The following is an 18,020-nucleotide window of genomic DNA, read 5'->3' as shown; positions in this document are numbered from 1 at the left end:
AAGTGCTCAACCTAGATTACTCTCATGCACTGTCCGCAATAGGGGTTTCTGCTCCTGTGAGAATCTAATGCTATGGCTGATCTGACAGCAGGCGGAGGTCAGGCAGTAATTAGAGCAATGCGGAGTGGCCGTAGATACAGGTGAAGCTTCGCTCCTGCAGCTCATCTCCTGCAGTAGGGCCCAGTTCCTAACAGGCCATGGACTGGTACCTGCCTGTGCCCCAAGGGTTGGGGACCCCTGCCTTAGGTAATCCAGACATTCCTTTCTATTGATTATAGGTCTTTAGACAATAACTTTCAGCCAGTTGCCAATTAGAAAATCATTGAGTCCACCTATGACTTGGAACATCCCTGCCTGGAATTGTCCTGCCTTTCCCACAGAACCAATGTTCAGCTTACATGTATTGATTGGTGTCTTATGTCTCCCTAAATTGTATAAACCCAAGCTGTAGCCCGACCATCATAGGCACGTGTTCTTAGGACCTCTTGAGACTGTGCCTCGGGCCATTGGTCACTCGTATTTGGCTCAAAATAAATGTCTTCAGATATTTTACAGTTTGACTATTTTCATCAACGAAGTATTAACTCGATCTCTGACTTAACGGGCCAAGCACGGAGTTCCATGTCCATAAACCTGGACCGAGGTGCTGGGCCCAAGGGTACCCAGTGACCTCGGTCCAGGTTTATGGACAAGGAACTCCGTACTTGTCCCAAGGATACTCAGGGACCTTGGGCTCTGAAGTCCACGAGGGTGACCGAGGTGGCTGCCTCAGCCCATGCCCTCACTGCCCCGGGGCCTCGGGGTTGGGTGGGAGAACCGCCGAAGCCTTCATCTGGTCTGACCGTCTTTGGTCAAAACAGAAAGAGTCCCTGGCTTTTCATTTTGGGGGTCGACTCAGCGCTTCCCTGATGCCTCAAGGGCCAGAAACACAGAGAGGACCTCCCGAATTTCTAGAGGGACCGCTACGGCCCCGCACGACTTTCCCGTGGGGCGGGCCTATGACGCACTTCCGGCTGCGCGGTCCGAAGGTGCGCGGTGCGGTTTCCCGGTGTACGGAGCGGCTCTGATTCACGGTGAGCCTGGTGGTCGCGGGTTAGCGAGGCGGACAAGAAAGGGACCGTTGGCTGAGTGATTTGGGGAGGGAGAAGTGGATTTAGCAGCTGTGGCTTCCGAGGACCCCACCTAGACGGATCCTAGCAGAGCTGTGGGGAGGAGCTCGCCGTCCCCGCCCAGCCCCAGCTGGTGGAGGCGCTGGCTCCCTGGAAAGCCTTTCTTCCACTTGGGGCTTTAACAAATGAAAGCTGGAAGAACAGATGTTCTGGAAGTTCTTTCTTATTCCAGAATAGTTTTCTTGTGCGCTCCCCAAGCCAAGCAGTCCGTCAGTCTGACCGTGGCCGCCTTTTTTCCCTGTGAACTGGAGGTCCGAACGCAAGGCTCATTGATGGGAATACGCCCAAGGGGTTGGAAACCTGTGGGAAGCCGAACGTCATTAGAAGTCTTGGGTAGAATCCAGTCCAAGGGAAGAAATAGTCCGCTCGGGCTTTGTTCGGGCTAGAATGCACACACAGAATAGGGATCTGTTCAGATTTAGAAAAACATTCTTAAAGAAACGTATAAATAAGAGGATCAAGACAAAGTTGATTTGGGCCGGGCGCGGTGGCTCACGCCTGTAATCCCAGCACTTTGGGAGGCCGAAGCTGGCGGATCACTTGAGGTCAGGAGTTCGAGACCAGCCTGGCCAAACCCAGTCCCCACTAAAAATACAAAAATTAGATGTGTGTGGTGGCGCACACCTGTAATTTCAGCTACTCAGGAGGCTAAGGCAGGAGAATCGTTTGAACCACCAGTAGGCGGAGGTTGCAGTGAGCCGAGATCATCCTGGGCGACAGAGCAACACTTGGTTCCCCCCTCCCAAAAAAAAGGAAAGTTGATTTGGTGGGTGAGGTACTTGGAAACCCACGAAATCTAAGGAACAGTTGAGCTGTGGCAAGGAAAAGAGTTAAGAGGCAAGACAGTCGTTTTCAAGTATTGGAAGGCTGCTGTGGAGAAAGTGAGTATTGGTTTTGGACCAACCTAGGATTTTTGAAATGATGCAGAATTTGATTCAGGTTAAAGAAGAACTCGTGTGGCCGCGCATGGTGGCTCATGCCTGTAATCCCAGCACTTTGGGAGGCCGAGGCAGGCGGATCACCTGAGGTCGGGAGTTCAAGACCAGCCTGACCCCCCGTCTCTCCTAAAAATACAGAATTAGCCAGGCATGGTGGGTCATGCCTGTAATCTCAGCTAATTGGCAGGCTGAGGCAGGAGGATCGCTTGAACCTGGGAGGCAGAGGTTGCGGTGAGCCGAGATCGCGGCCATTGCACTGCAGCCTGGGCAACAAGAGTGAACTGTCTCAAAAAAAAAAAAAAAAAAAGAACAACAACTTGTAACAATTAGTGGAATTCTGTGGCTCAAGAATTATCTAATTTACCTGCCTAGGAATTTTCTTTGTTTTTATTTTTGTTTTTTTTTTTTGAGATGGAGCCTCACTCTGTCTCCCAGGCTGGAGTGCAGTGGTGCGATCTCTGCTCACCTGCAAGCTCCGCCTCCCGGGTTCTAGCCATTCTCCTCCCTCAGCCTCCCAAGTAGCTGGGACTACAGGCCCCTGCCACAACACCCGGCTAATTTTTTGTATTTTTTAGTAGAGACGGGATTTCACCATGTTAGCCAGGATGGTCTCGATCTCCTGACCTCGTGATCTACCCGCCTCAGCGTCCTGCTGGGATTACAGGCGTGAGCCACTGTGCCCGGCCGCCTAGGGATTTTCAGGTACAGGCTGAGTGTGAAGCATTTTAGCACAAGCTGGTAAGTGCTGTTCTGCTTTTAGAATCTGTGGTAATTTGATTTTTTTTATGCCTCATCTTGTTACAGAATGGACTTGGGGCCCTTTCATAAGGGCATATAAGCTTTGGGAGGTTGGCATAAAGGAGGAGGGAAAATGGACACAGAACAAGGGCCTTCTGTTTATGATAGACCATGAAATTTTGCTTGATGGGCTTCTTGAGATAAACAGTCTAGATAGCTTTTAAAAAGTCACTGTGATTGTAGACAATGTGAGTTAGTAATGAAGCGTCTGATTTCTAGCTTCATGCTTTATTTTTTAAGAGACAAGGTATTCCTTTGTCACCCAGGCTGGAGCACAGTGCCACAACTCTGCAGCCCCGAACTCTTGAGCTCAAGTTATACCTCAGCCTGGGCAACAAAGCAAGACTTCGTTTCTACAAATAAATAAATAAATATTTTTAATTAGCCAGATGTGGTGACACACACCTGTAGTCCTGGCTACTTCGGAGGCTGAGGTGAGAGGATTGCTTGAGGCCAGGTGTTCAAGGCTACAGTGAGCTATCGTGGCACTACTACACTCCAACCTGGGCAACAAAGCGAGACCCTGCCTCTGTAATTTAAAAACAATAAAATAAAGACCCAGTGAAGTGGTTCACACCTGTAAACCCAGAACTTTGGGAGACCAAGGCAGGAAGATGGCTTGAGGCCAGGAGTTCAAGGTGTCCATGAGCTGTGATTGCGCCACTGCACTCCAGTCTAGGCAACAGACCAAGACACTGTCTCTAAAAAAGAAATATTTTAAATTTTAAAAAAATGTGAAAGAAGAGTCAAGGGATGACCCCAGGTTTTTCGGTCTAAGTAAAAAGAACAATGAGAGTTGCCATTATCTGAGATGAGCAGCTTTTGAGGGAGAGATGAGAATTCGGTTTTGGACATGTTAAGCTTGAGATGTCTTACTGGACATCCAGGTGGTAATGGCAAGTGGATAGTTGGTTGTATGAGTCTGGAGGTCAGAAGGGAGGTCTAAGTTGGAGGTACAGTTTGGGCAGTTGTGAGTATATAATTGGTAATTACAGCCATGCAACTGGTGAAATCATCAAGGAGAGAATGCAGGAAGGAGGAAGGGCACCCGGCCGTCTACTCATTTGTAGCCTTTATGTGTTGTGCATTTGAGTTGTGTGCACCGCAAAACTGATGTGCCACTGGGTGTGGTAGCTCACGCGTGTAATCCCAGCACTTTGGGAGACTGAGGTGGGCGGATCACTTGAGGTCAGGAGTTTAAGACCAGCCTGGTGAACATGGTGAAACCCCATCTCTACTAAAAATACAATAATTAGCCGGGCATGGTGGCATGCACCTGTAATCCCAGTTACTCAGCAGGCTGAGGCATGAAAATCGCTTGAACTCGGGAGGCGGAGGTTGCAGTGAGCTGAGATCATGCCACTGCACTCCAGCCTGGGCAACAGAGCGAGACTCCGTCTCAAAACAAAAAAAAACCCACAAAACTGATGTGCCTAGAATAGATCGCTTAGCTAATGAGCTTACCCAGCCAACTGCCCAGCAGCAACATCCAAGGAAACTTTTTTTCCTGTAATTTGCAGAGGCAGTCATGTGATCCAGTGGCATCTGTGAATTTGGATTCACCGAGTTCTCAGAGCGTATCCCACATGAATGCTACGTTACCACATGACGCTCCCTGTGTGATGCCAGCAGGTGCTGCATGACTCCCTGCTGACTTGCCATGTTTCACAGGCCAGATCACAGAAGCTGAGCAGCCCAAACACCGGTTTCTTTCCTGGTCTTAGGGTGCCCTCCTCTGGATAGAGTATGAAATTTTCTAACAGTTATGTAAAGTTAATCTACCACTGAGGAGGTCTCCTCTGTTGCCCAGGTTGGAGTGTAGTGACACGATCTTGGCTCACTACAACCTCCACCTCCCAGGTTCAAGTAATTCCCTGCCTCAGCCTCCCAAGTAGCTGGGATTACAGGTGCCCCCCACCACTCCCAACTAATTTTTGTATTTTTAGTAGAGACAGTAACTTGTAATTTTATGGTAACTATATTTTCTTCTTCTTTTTTTCTTTTTTTGAGACGGAGTTTCACTGTTGTTGCCCAGGCTGGAATGCAATGATGCGATCTCGGCTCACAGCAACCTCCGCCTCCCAGGTTCAAGCGAATCTCCCGCGTCAGCCTGCCAAGTAGCTGAGATTACAGGCATGACCCACCATGCCTGGCTAATTTTGTATTTTTAGGAGAGACAGGGTTTCTCCATGTTGGTCAGGCTAGTCTTGAACTCCCGACCTCAGGTGATCTGCCTGCCTTGGCCTCCCAAAGTGCTGGGATTACAGGCATGAGCCACCGCGCCCGGCCCGATAACTATATTTTCTTAGGTTTAACATGTGGCCCTAAAGAACCAGAAACCGAAAGGAACCAATATTCCTACCCCACAGAGTCCCATCTTTAGTGAGGCTGTTTCTGGAGTTTATATGATGATCAAGGTACTATGAATGGCCCCAGTTCACCATGTTGGCCAGGCTGGTCTCAACTCCTGGCCTCAAGTGATCTGCTTGCCTTGGTCTCCAGAAGTGCTGGGATTACTGCCGTTAGCCACCACACCTGGCCACTCCTTTTAAATATTCTAAAGAATGCTCTCCAGCGTAGCTACCTCATTATTTCTTGTTTATTTTAGCCTTTGGTGCTCGGGCCTTTGTTTTAGGAGCTGAGATAGCATTGCACCTCCCCTGGCTCAATTTTTAAGTAGTCCTAAACTTGGGCACTCCAGTGATATATGCTGGCTACATACAGACTTATTTGACCAAAGAATCCTTTATTCAAAGTATTGGTTATAATGCTTTTGTTGTTGTTTTTTGTTTTGTTTTGTTTTTGAGACGGAGTCTCGCTTTGTTGCCCAGGCTGGAGTGCAGTGGCGCCATCTCGGCTCACTGCAACCTCCACCTCCAGGGTTCCCGCTATTCTCATGTCTCAGCCTCCTGAGTAGCTGGGATCACAGGCATCCGCCACTGCACCCGGCTAATTTTTGTATTTTTAGTAGAGACGGGGTTTCACCATGTTGGTCAGGTTGGTCTTGAACTCCTGACTTCAGGTGATCCACCCGCCTCGGCCTCCCAAAGTGCTGGGATTACAGGCATGAGTCACCACGCCCCGCCTTAGTTATAGTGCTTTTGAACACATTTTGGGAAATAATTCTGATGCATTTTTTTCCGTGCCTTACAGTTTCCCTTTTCATGCTTTGGGTTGCTTCCTGATATCTTAATTCCACTGCTAAATACTCCACCAACAATGGTTTCTTTTTTTATTTTAATTTTTTAAAGACGAATCAAAGCCTTAATTTCATAAATATGAACTGTGTTTACAAAATATTAGCACTAAAGTTAACACATCCGTGTTAGCCAGGATGGTCTCGATCTCCTGACCTCGTGATCCGCCTACCTCAGCCTCCCAAAGTGCTGGGATTACAGGCGTGAGCCACCTTGCTCGGCTGACTTTTTTTTTTTTTTTTTTTTTGAAACGGAGTCTAGCTCTGTCACCCAGGCTGGAGTGTAGTGGCGCGATCTCCACTCACTGCAAGCTCCACCGCCACCCGGGTTAACGCCATTCTCCTGCCTCAGCCTCCCTAGAAGCTGGGACTACAGGCGCCCGCCACCACGCCTGGCTAATTTTTTTGTATTTTCAGTAGAGACAGAGTTTCACCGTGTTCGCCAGGATGGTCTCGATCTCTTGACTTCGTGATCCGCCCGCCTTGGCCTCCCAAAGTGCTGGGATTACAGGCGTGAGCCACCACGCCCGGCCTCGGCCAACTTTTAATATTTTTTAAGTGCTGTCAAGCCAGATCCATGGAGATTGTCATGTGTTTGAAATTAGCATAATTGGTTGTTTTGGGGTGGTTTGTTTTGTTTTTTTGTTCTTTGATTTTTTTTTTTTTTTGGGGGGGGGATGGAGTCTCGCTCTGTCGCCAAGGCTGGAGTGCAGTGGCCGGATCTCGGCTCACTGCAAGCTCCGCCTCCCACGTTTAGGCCATTCTCCTGCCTCAGCCTTCCGAGTAGCTGGGACTACAGGCGCCCGCCACCTCGCCCGGCTAGTTTTTTGTATTTTTTAGTAGAGACGGGGTTTCACCGTGTTAGCCAGGATGGTCTTGATCTCCTGACCTCGTGATCCGCCCGTCTCGGCCTCCCAAAGTGCTGGGATTACAGGCTTGAGCCACCGCGCCCGGCCTCTTCTTTGATTTTGATTTTGGTTTTGGTTTTGGTTTTTGAGGCAGGGTCTTGCTCTGTCACCCAGGCTGGAGTTCAATAGTGCAATCACAGCTGCAGGTCACTGCAGCCTCAACCTCCTGAGCTTAAGTGATCCTCCCACCTCAGCCTCCCAAGTAGCTGGGACCACAGGTGCGTGCCACCACACCTGGCTAATCTTTGTATTTTTTGTGGAGATGGGGTTTCACCATGTTGGCCAGGCTGGTCTCAAACTCCTGACCTCAAGTGATCCACCCGCCTCAGCCTCTCAAAGTTCTGGGATTACAGATGTGAGCCACTGCACCTGGCACTCGGTTTGTTTTGTTTTTATTTTTTGAGACAGAGTCTTGCTCTGTCACCCAGGCTGTAGTGCAGTGGCAAGATCTCGGCTCATTGCAACCTCTGCCTCCCATGTTCAAGCAGTTCTCATACCTCAGCCTCCCAAATAGCTGGGATTACAGGTGTGTGCCACCATGCCCGGCCAATTTTTGTATTTAGTAGAGACAGGATTTCATCATGTTGGCCAGCCTGGTCTCGAGTCCAGGCCCACCTTGGACTCCCAGAGTGCTGGGATTACAGGCGTGAGCCACTGTGCCCAACCTCAGTTATTTTTAATGTACTAGTTAATTATACCTTTCGAGCATGACCCAGGTCATACTGACAGGCCCAGTCATTTGACTAGTGAATTTTCCTTTTTTTTTTTTGAGACGGAGTTTCGCTCTTGTTGCCCAGGCTGGAGTGCAGTGGCGCGATCTCCGCTCACTGCAAGCTCTGCCTCCAGGGTTCACGCATTCTCTTGCCTCAGCCTCCCGAGTAGCTGGGACTACAGGCGCCCGCCACCACGCCTGGCTAATTTTTTGTATTTTTAGTAGAGGTGGGGTTTCACCATGTTAGCCCGGATGGTGTCGATCTCGTGACTTCGTGATCCGCCCGCCTCGGCCTCCCGAAGTTCTGGGATTACAGGGGTGAGCCACCGTGCCTGGCCTTGACTAGTGAATTTTCATTGCTCAAGCTGAATGTCTTAGGTTTAAACAGATGGCATCTGGCCAGTAGATAGCTTGATAAAATCTCAGAAACTATAATATCTATAATGGTGAAATTCTGAACTAGTTTTGGAGCAAAGTTAATTTTAAAATTGTGCCACATTGCACTTTTTAGGAGAGTGGAGACCACTGAAATCAAAGTAGGATATCCTAAACTGATTGCAGAAAGACTTTTTTTTTTAGAGGTGGAATCTCAGTCTGTTGCCCAGGCTAGAATGCAGTGGTGCAGTCTTGGCTCATTGTATCCTCTGCCTCCTGCGTTCAAGCAATTCTCCTGTCTCAGCCTCCCAAGTAGCTGGGATAACAGGCGTCCACCACTATGCCTGGCTAATTTTGTATTTTTAGTAGAGACAGGGTTTCACCATGTTGGCCAGGCTGGTCTCAAACGCCTGACCTCAGGTGATCCACCCGCCTCGGCCTCCCAGAGTGCTAGAATTATAGGCATGAGCCACTGTACCCAGCTCATTCCAGAAAGATTTTGAGCAGTTGTTTTTATATGGTAGTTTTATGGTGGACATAATTTCCACAGTTTCTTGTGCTAAAGGTATGGCTGTAAAGACCCAAAAACACTTCAGTTTGATTATTTTATGGTAACTGTATTTTCTTAGGTTTAACGTGTGACCCTAAAGAACTGGAAACCCAAAGGAACCAATATTCCTGCCCCACAGAGTTCCATCTTCAGTGAGGCTGTTTCTGGAGTTTATATGATGACCAAGGTACTAGGCATGGCCCCAGTTCTGGGCCCTAGGCCTCCACAGGAGCAGGTGGGGCCTCTGATGGTAAAAGTCGAGGACAAAGAAGAGAAAGGCAAGTGCCTTCCTAGCCTGGAGATGTTCCGCCAGCGGTTCAGGCAGTTTGGGTACCATGACACCCCCGGACCCCGAGAGGCCCTGAGCCAGCTCCGGGTCCTCTGCTGTGAGTGGCTGAGGCCCGAGATCCACACCAAGGAGCAGATTCTGGAGCTACTGGTGCTGGAGCAGTTCCTGACCATCCTGCCCCAGGAGCTCCAGGCCTGGGTGCAGGAACACTGCCCGGAGAGCGCTGAAGAGGCTGTCACTCTCCTTGAGGATCTGGAGCAGGAACTGGATGAGCCAGGACACCAGGTAGGTGGGAAGACCTTTGTTATTCTAGGAGATTGGGAGCCAAACATTCTAGGCAGGAACAAGGGTTTGTCCATACAGTAAGATTCGCTGAAATTTCTACTGAATTAGACCTTGTTTCCTCCTATTTTTCTCTGTCATCCAAAACTAACTTTTAGCCTTGGGAATGGAATGGGATGGGTGTTTTCCTTTTCTCTTTCCTAGAGGTTCTGTATAGCTCTCCTGGGATTTTCATTCTTGTTCTTAAAGTGAGCCATGCACAAACCCAGCCATTCCTAATTGTCTTTAGGTCTCAACTCCTCCAAAGGAACAGAAGCTGGTATGGGAGAAGATACCCTCCTCGGGAACTGCAAAGGAATCCCCGAGCAGCGTGCAGCCACAGCCCTTGGAGACCAGTCACAAATACGAGTCTTGGGGGCCCCTGTACATCCAAGAGACTGGTGAGGAGCAGGAGTTCACTCAAGATCCGAGAAAGGCCCGAGGTGAGGACTAGCCATTAGACTCTTGTTCAGTGCCCCAGGCCTCTGTGGTTGGAGAAGCAGAATAATTTGTAATTCTTTGTTGTGAGGTGATTTCATAGATTGACTTGATTGGTTGGACTGACTGGGTGGAAATAGTCCCCTTTCCTCCCCCAAGTAAGCCTGTCTTAGCCTGGGCCCTAGCATGGGAATGGATCACTCTTTTTTTTTTTTTTTTTTTTTTTTTTTTTTTGAGACGGAGTCTGGCTCTGTCGCCCAGGCTGGAGTACAGTGGCCGGATCTCAGCTCACTGCAATCTCCGTCTGCCTCCCAGGTTTACGCCATTCTCCTGCCTCAGCCTCCCAAGTAGCTGAGACTACAGGTGCCCGCCACCTCGCCCGGCTAGTTTTTTTTTGTATTTTTTAGTAGAGATGGGGTTTCACCGTGTTAGCCAGGATGGTCTCAATCTCCTGACCTTGTGATCCGCCTGTCTCGGCCTCCCAAAGTGCTGGGATTACAGGCTTGAGCCACCGCGCCCGGCCGGATCACTCTTAAAGGATCAGTTTCTCTTTGAAGTTTCGGTATTACAAATAATTTTTTTAAAGGGTCGATTTAAGTGAGTTTAATAAAGAAACTGTTAACAGAGGTGTAGACAGTTCGAATGAACCAGTAAGGAATAGTGTTGCACCCGACAACAGTGAAAAGCTGTTACTCCCTGTGAGCCTAAAGGGATGGGCAGAGGCGGGGCCCTATTACCAGAACCAGGTAAGAGCTATAGTCATGGAGGAGGGGGTCACTCGATAGAAGTTGTGGCTGCGGGCCCTGCCGTGGGGTGAGGGGAAAATGGAATAAATACCCCAACTGCACCCTCCTCCTGCCCTTAAATCTCCTGCTTTTGTTCCCCAATGGCAAACCCAGTTGGCAGCCAGAGGGCAGGAAAGACAAGACAGTGTGGCCCTTAGGGTCAGCTTACTGGGGCACAGGCGGGGGCAGAGAATGGATCTGGGAAGGGCAAATGGAAAATTAATTGGCAGCCTCCTTTCTGAAGCTATGGAAAGAGGTGGGGCGTTTTTCACACGTTAAAGATATATTAGGTGACTACTCCTGAGCTCAAATCTCCATATATTATGGTTTATAGAATAATCTCAGGCCATAAATGGTCATCCCCTGTCGGGGTGTTTTTATGTGTTTTTCTGAGACAGGGATTCCATCTGTCACCCAGGCTGGAAGGCAGCCTCAATCTCTGGGGCTCAAGTGATCCTCCCACCTCAGCCTCCCAAGTAGCTGGGACCACCGTGTCTAGCTAACTTTTTGTTTTTTTTGTAGAGACAGGGTCTCACTATGTTGCCCAGGCTGGCCTTGTGTTATTTTGTTATTTTGTGGTTTCTACTCTTAAGTACCTTCATTTACCTGAAGGATTAGAACTAAATTTTTGAAACAATGTTTAATTATATGTTTGCAAAAATATGGCATGTTATTCCAAATCCTAATAGTTTCAAACCAGGACTTTGCTTACGTGTTGGTGGTATAGGCCACTATTTATGTGTGTGGTGTGATTTCATAACAAGAGTCCATGGCCCTCAGAAGTCTCCCTCCATGCTTGCTGTGTCTCAAACGTGAAACTCCCCCATGGAAATAGAGTTTTGAACCGTGTTAAAAATCACATATTCTAGGAAAAGTAAAAAATTAAACTCTTAACTAAATTCTTCACAGTTTATGGTGAACACAGTATACCTCTCCAGGCAATTGGGGTCTCCCCAGAGTTGCCACAGTAATTAGAGATAAAAATAGCCAGAGACCTATCTGGTCAGTTTTATTTTCCATATCTCTTGGTGTAGCCCCTTGGCAGTATTACACAAAGAAGAGGGTGGAGTGGAAGGATTATCAGAACCAGGAACAGGCTTGGGTTTTAGTACCCAAATGGGACAGAAGACAAAGCTGCTGGGCCCTCCTAAGGAAAGGAAAGTTGACTCTGAAAGCTTTAGAAAGCATAAAGTCTTTTTTTCCAGATGGAATCTGCCTCTGTCTCCAGGCTGGAGTGCAGTGATGCAATCTCACCTCAGTGCAACCTCTGCCTCCCAGGTTTAAGAGATTCTCCTGCCTCAGCCTCCTGAGTAGCTGGAACTACAGGCACGTACCACCACACCCAGCTCTTTTTTTTTTTTTTTTTGAGACAGAGTCTCGCTCTGTCGCCCAGGCTGGAGTGCAGTGGCCGGATCTCAGCTCACTGCAAGCTCCGCCTCCCGGGTTTACGCCATTCTCCTGCCTCAGCCTCCCGAGTAGCTGGGACTACAGGCGCCCGCCACCTTGCCCGGCTAGTTTTTTTGTATTTTTTAGTAGAGACGGGGTTTCACCGTGTTAGCCAGGATGGTCTCAATCTCCTGACCTCGTGATCCGCCCGTCTCGGCCTCCCAAAGTGCTGGGATTACAGGCTTGAGCCACTGCGCCCGGCCTTTTTTTTTTTTTAAACAGAATTTCGCTCTTGTTGCCCAGGCTGGAATACAGTGGCGCCATCTTGGCTCACTGCAACCTCCACCTGCTGGTTTCAAGTGATTCTCCTGCCTCAGCCTCCCGAGTAGCTGGGATTACAGGCGCCCGCCACCATGCTCGGCGAATTTTTGTATTTTTAGTAGAGATGGGTTTCACCACATTGACCAGACTGGTCTCGAACTCCTGACCTCATGATCTGCCCTTCTCGGTCTCCCAAAGTGCTGGGATTACAGGCGTGAGCCACCACACCCAACCAAGAAATTGTTAATAAAAACACAAACAGGCACCTTTGATAAAAACAAAATAGGATTTCTAAAAGTGAAAACTGTAGTCATTGAAATTAAGAATGCAGTGGCTGTTTTAAATAATCAAGGACATGATTAGCAAACAGAGGTAGATGCGGGGAAGTCATCTGAAATACTACTTAGAAAGATGAAGGTGGCAGGCATTGGACATCAGTATGGGATCAGATGAGGATGTCCAGCGTATGTTTAATAGCTGTTCCAGAGGAGGAGGACAGAGTTGGAGAGGACAGACACGGTGGCTCACACCAGTCATCCCAGCACTTTGGAAGGCCTAGGCTGGCAGATCTCTTGGGGCCAGGAGTTCAAGACCAGACTGGCCAACATAGCGAAACCCTGCCTCTACTAAAAATAAAAAAATTGGGCATAGTGGCACTTGCCTGGAATCCCAGCTATTCAGGAGGCTGAGACATGAGAATCACTTAAACCTGGGAGGCAGAGGTTGCAGTGAGCGGAGATCATGCCACTGCATTCCAGCCTGGGCAACAGAGCTAGACCCTGTCTCAAAAAAAAAAAAAAAAAGAGTCAGGGAGAGAGACTAGTGACCAAGAGAAAATGCTAAGTTGTCCAGAGTGATGAAATATATAAATCCTATAAATAAATAAAAGACCTCTGGGCTGGAAAAAAAAAAAAAAAAAAAGAAATATATAAATCCTAAGATTCAGGAAACAATCCCAAGTAAGATAAATAAAATAATGAGTAAAACTGCAGAATGTCTAAATTTATAGAATGTCTTAAAAGTAGGCTGGGCGTAGTGGCTCACGCCTGTAATCCCAACACTTTGGGAGGCCAAGGTGGGCAGATCATGAGTTCAGGAGATCAAGATCATCCTGGCCAACGTGGTGAAACCCCGTCTCTACTAAAAATACAAAAATTAGCTGGTCGTGGTGGCATGCACCTGTAGTCCCAGCTACTCGGGAGGCTGTGGCAGGAGAATCACTTGAAGCCAGGAGGCGGAGGTTGCAGTGAGCCGAGATCGCGCCATTGCACTGCAGCCTGGCGACAGAGCGAGGCTCCATCTCAAAAAAAAAAAAAAAAACAGTAACCCAGACTGGCTGGACATGGTGGCTCACACCTGTAATCCCAACACTTTGGGAGACTGATGCAGGCGGATCACCTGAGGTCAGGAGTTCAAGACCAGCCTGGCCAACATAGAGAAACCCCATATCAGCTGGGCATGGTGGCACACGCCTGTAGTCCCAGCTACTCCAGAGGCCGAAGCGGGGAACTGCTTGAACCTGGGAGGCAGAGGTTGCAGTAAGTCAAGATTGCGCCACTGCACTCTGGCCTGGTGCGACAGAGTAAGACTCCATCAAAAAGAAAAAGAAAAAAAAAAAACATCTCTACTAAAAATACAAAAATTAGTTGAGCGTGTTGGCGCATGCCTGTAGTCCCAGCTACTTGGGAGGCTGAGGCGGGAGAATCACCTGAACCTAGGAGGTGGAAGTTGTGGTGGAGGCAGTGACCTGAGATTGCGCCACTGCACTCCAGCCTGGGCAACAGAGTGAGACCCTGTCTCAAAAGTAAACAAGACATAAAAGACAGATTACCACCTCAAAGGAATGCTGATGAGACTGATGGCAAACTACCCAGCAGTAACAGTGCAGCCTGGAAGACAATGACATAAATAGTCCTGGTAAATTATTTTTTAATTTTTGCCTCATTCAGCTGTTTTTTAAAATGTTAACTTTTGGCTGGGCATGGTGGCTCACACCTGTAATCCCAGCACTTTGGGAGGCCAAGGTAGATGGATCACTTGAGGCCAGGAGTTCGTTGCCAGCCTGAGCAACATGGTAAAACCCCATCTGTACAAAAAATACAAAAATTAGCCAGGTGTGGTGACTAGTGCCTGGGGTCCCAGCTACTTGGGAGGCCGAGGCAGGAGGATCATTTGAGCCTGGGAGGTGGAGGTTGCAGTGAGCTAAGATCATGCCACTGTACTCCCACCTGGGCAACAGAGCCAGACCCTGTCTCAAAACAAAAATAAAGTTTTATGAAGTTACTTCTTTCCCACACATGTAGTCCATGGCTGTGCAGTGACTTGAAGAGAAGTCTGCGTGTAGGCAAGCGATTGCTAATTATGGAGAGTGAAAAGGACTTTAGCTGCTGAAGCTCTGACCCCCAGCAGATGGTGAGAAGAGGGTGAGCCTGGAAGCAGCTGATAGTCACTGTCAGCAAAGGAAGGAGAAAGACAGCTGGGCAGAGAGAGAGAAGCTGTCAGGGCAGTTCCTAGGGAAGGGGAAAGGGCTTTGGAGGAAGGTAGCTGGCTGACAGGCTTCCGTACCCTCAGAGGACTAACAGTTCTCAAAGGGGGCCCATTTTTCAGAGCGAATTTCTCTTACTCCCCTTTTCCCTGATGTGGATGACCAGGTGGACTTTGAAGAGGTGTGACTGCCTGGTGAGGCGTTCTAAAAAGATAAACTGGTTCCATCTGGTTTCAACAGTGAGCGTCACTTTATAACTAAATTACAAGACGTAGCCAGCGTGAGTAAAATGATGAGGTTAAGCCCTCCTGGAGATCATGCGCTTTTGTTCCGATTGATATGGATCTGGATCTGGGGCTGGAATGATTGTAAATGGTCAGAATGTCCTGATTGCTTTTATGTTCAACTGCTGTGGGAACATGGGTTTTTGTGAGTTTGCCACTCAGCCTCTTCCTTAATTGTCCTTGTCATTTTCCTTAACTCTGGCCCTGCAGCAATCATTCTCCCTTGTTTTTAATCTGCGTGAGGCTCAGCTGGTCTTTTTTTTTTTCTTTTTTTTTTTTTTCTTTTTTTTTTTAAATTAAAAAGCGCCGGGCATGGTGGCTCATGCCTGTAATTCCAGCACTTTGGGAGGCCGAGGCGGGTCGATTACCTGAGGTCAGGAGTTCTAGACCAGCCTGACTATGGTCTAGAACATGGAGAAACCCTGTCTCTACTAAAAATACAAAATAAGCCAGGCGTGGTGGCACATGCCTATACTCCCAGCTACTCAGGAGGCTGAGGCAGGAGAGTCGCTTGAACCTGGGAGGCGGAGGTTGTGGTGAGCCAAGATTGCACCATTGCACTCCAGCCTGGACAACAGGAGCAAAACTCCGTCTCAAAAAAAAAAAAAGGGTGCGGTGGCTCACGTCTATAATCCAGCAGGTGGATCACCTGATGTCAAGAGTTTGACACCAGCCTGGCCAACATGGTGAACCCATCTCTGTTAAAAATACAAAAATTAGCTGGGCGTGGTGCTAAGTACTTCTGGTCCCAGCTATTCAGGAGGCTAAGTCAGGAGAATGACTTGAACCTAGGCGCGGAGGCTGCAGTGAGCCAACATAACACCACTGCACTCCAGCCTGGGCAACAGAATGAGACTCCATCTCAAAATAAATAAATAAAATAAATATTTTTTAAAAGATAGGGTCTCACTCTGTTGCCCAGGCTGGCACAATCATGACTCACTGCCACCTTGACCCACTGCAACCTTGACTTTCTAGGCTTAAGTGATCTTCTCACCTCAGTATCCCAAGTAGCTGGAACCACAGGGGCACACCATGCCTGCCTAATTTTTTTATTTTTACTTTTTGTGGAAATAGGGTCTCCCTATGTTGCCCCAGCTGGTCTTGAACTCCCGGACTCAAGCCTTCCTCCCACCTCGGCTCCCAAAGTGCTGGGATTACAGGTGTAAACTCCTGTGCCCGGCTACCACTCTCCTATATGCTGCATTTTGCCTTCTGTATGTGAAGTTGTTTTTCTGGCAGAAAAAGCCATGTTCTCTTCACATCGTAATGCTTCGGGTGGGGGCTTGTGTGAAAGTGTGGTATGGAGGCCGGGCCTGGTGGCTGACGCCTGTAATCCCAGCACTTTGGGAGGCTGAGGTGGGCGGATCACAAGGTCAGGAGATCAAGACCATCCTGGCCAACATGTCGAAACCCCATCTATACTAAAAAAAAATACAAAAAGTAGCGGGTGTGGTGGCATGTGCCTGTAATTCCAGCTACTCTGGAGGCTGAGGCAGGAGAATCGCTTGAATCAGGGAGTTGGAGGTTGCAGTGAGCCGAGGTCACCTGCATTCCAGCCTGCTGACAGCGAGACTCCATCTCAAATAAAGAAGTGCAGCATTGTAAACTAGATTGGATGCTGATTTACTTGTATCTGTGTGCTATCATGAGCTCTATTTAGTCACCCTTCAGTATCTGTCAGTCTCACCTGATGGTTCTATTTCTCTGGTAAACAGTTTCTTCCTCAGAACAAGAAACAACTGAAGTATCCTTAATCTGTTTATTGTTTCAGATTGCAGATTGAGTACCCAGCATGAGGAATCAGCAGATGAGCGGAAAGGTTCTGAAGCAGATGGGCTCAAAGGGGATATAATTTCTGTGATTATCGCCAATAAACCTGAGGCCAGGTTAGAGAGGCAGTGCGTAAAACTTGAAAATGAAAAAGGAACAAAACCCCCTCTTCAAGAGTCAGTCTCCAAGAAAGGTAGAGAATCAGTTCCTACTAAACCTACCCCAGGAGAGAGACGTTATATATGTGCTGAGTGTGGCAAAGCCTTTAGTAATAGCTCAAATCTCACCAAACACCGGAGAACACACACTGGGGAGAAACCTTACGTGTGCACCAAGTGTGGGAAAGCTTTCAGCCACAGCTCAAACCTCACCCTCCACTACAGAACACACTTGGTGGACCGGCCCTACGACTGTAAGTGTGGAAAAGCCTTTGGGCAGAGCTCAGACCTTCTTAAACATCAGAGAATGCACACCGAGGAGGCGCCGTATCAGTGCAAAGATTGTGGCAAGGCTTTCAGTGGGAAAGGCAGCCTCATTCGTCACTATCGGATCCACACTGGGGAGAAGCCTTATCAGTGTAACGAATGTGGGAAGAGCTTCAGTCAGCACGCAGGCCTCAGCTCCCACCAGAGACTCCACACCGGAGAGAAGCCATATACGTGTAAGGAGTGTGGGAAAGCCTTCAACCACAGCTCCAACTTCAATAAACACCACAGAATCCACACTGGGGAAAAGCCCTACTGGTGTCATCACTGTGGAAAGACCTTCTGTAGCAAGTCCAATCTTTCCAAACATCAGCGAGTCCACACTGGAGAGGGAGAAGCACTGTAACTGCCACGTGCACTCGTGTTGTTGTTGTGGTTGTGTTAAACTTTAGCATTTGAACACCAGGAAGAAGTCTTGTTGCAGCAGCATTGATTCCAGCGATAGAGTTTGTGTCACTCAACATCAGGGGATCCTGAGGAGTGAGAGCTCCACAGCAACACGACAGGCAGGAGGAGGTCCTCAGAAGGTGTCAGGAGGTTCCACACTTGCCAGTTCACTGGAGCCAGAGTCCCTTCCCCACACTTAGGGTCCCAGTAAACCATGCCAGCATTACCTTTTGCATAGTTAAACTGATGTGTATCCAGGCTAGTTAAGGAAGAAACATTAAGACTGTTTAATTTTTAACATATATTCAAGAATTTTAATTTGTAAATAATTGAGCCACATTGAACACAATTGAATGAGATTCAGAATAAACTTGTAACATCTTGTAATGCCTCAGGACTATTACAACAAATGATGTGTTG

The 18,020-nt window shown here is 48.3% G+C and overlaps 1 protein-coding gene across 3 annotated transcripts; it reads left to right on the top strand.

Moving 5' to 3' along the window:
* Nucleotides 1-1,001: 1,001 nt before the first annotated feature.
* Nucleotides 1,002-17,987, top strand: ZSCAN21 (zinc finger and SCAN domain containing 21). Of its 3 annotated transcripts, none has more exons than XM_010377681.2 (4): nt 1,002-1,073; nt 8,726-9,220; nt 9,507-9,699; nt 16,730-17,987. In XM_010377681.2, exons 2-4 carry the CDS (start codon nt 8,822-8,824, stop codon nt 17,557-17,559), a joined length of 1,422 nt encoding a protein of 473 aa, XP_010375983.1. In that variant the 5' UTR covers nt 1,002-1,073; nt 8,726-8,821; the 3' UTR covers nt 17,560-17,987. The 3 variants fall into 3 exon arrangements, with proteins under 3 accessions (XP_010375983.1, XP_030788156.1, XP_030788157.1); XM_030932296.1 differs by lacking the exon at nt 1,002-1,073 and adding an exon at nt 2,722-2,845; XM_030932297.1 differs by lacking the exon at nt 1,002-1,073 and adding an exon at nt 4,517-4,537.
* Nucleotides 17,988-18,020: the final 33 nt, after the last annotated feature.

Source organism: Rhinopithecus roxellana, chromosome 6 (genome assembly GCF_007565055.1).
Source record: "Rhinopithecus roxellana isolate Shanxi Qingling chromosome 6, ASM756505v1, whole genome shotgun sequence".
NCBI lineage: Eukaryota > Metazoa > Chordata > Mammalia > Primates > Cercopithecidae > Rhinopithecus > Rhinopithecus roxellana.
Note: the sequence above shows the minus strand (reverse complement) of the source record. Positions and strands in the feature narration are given on the sequence as shown.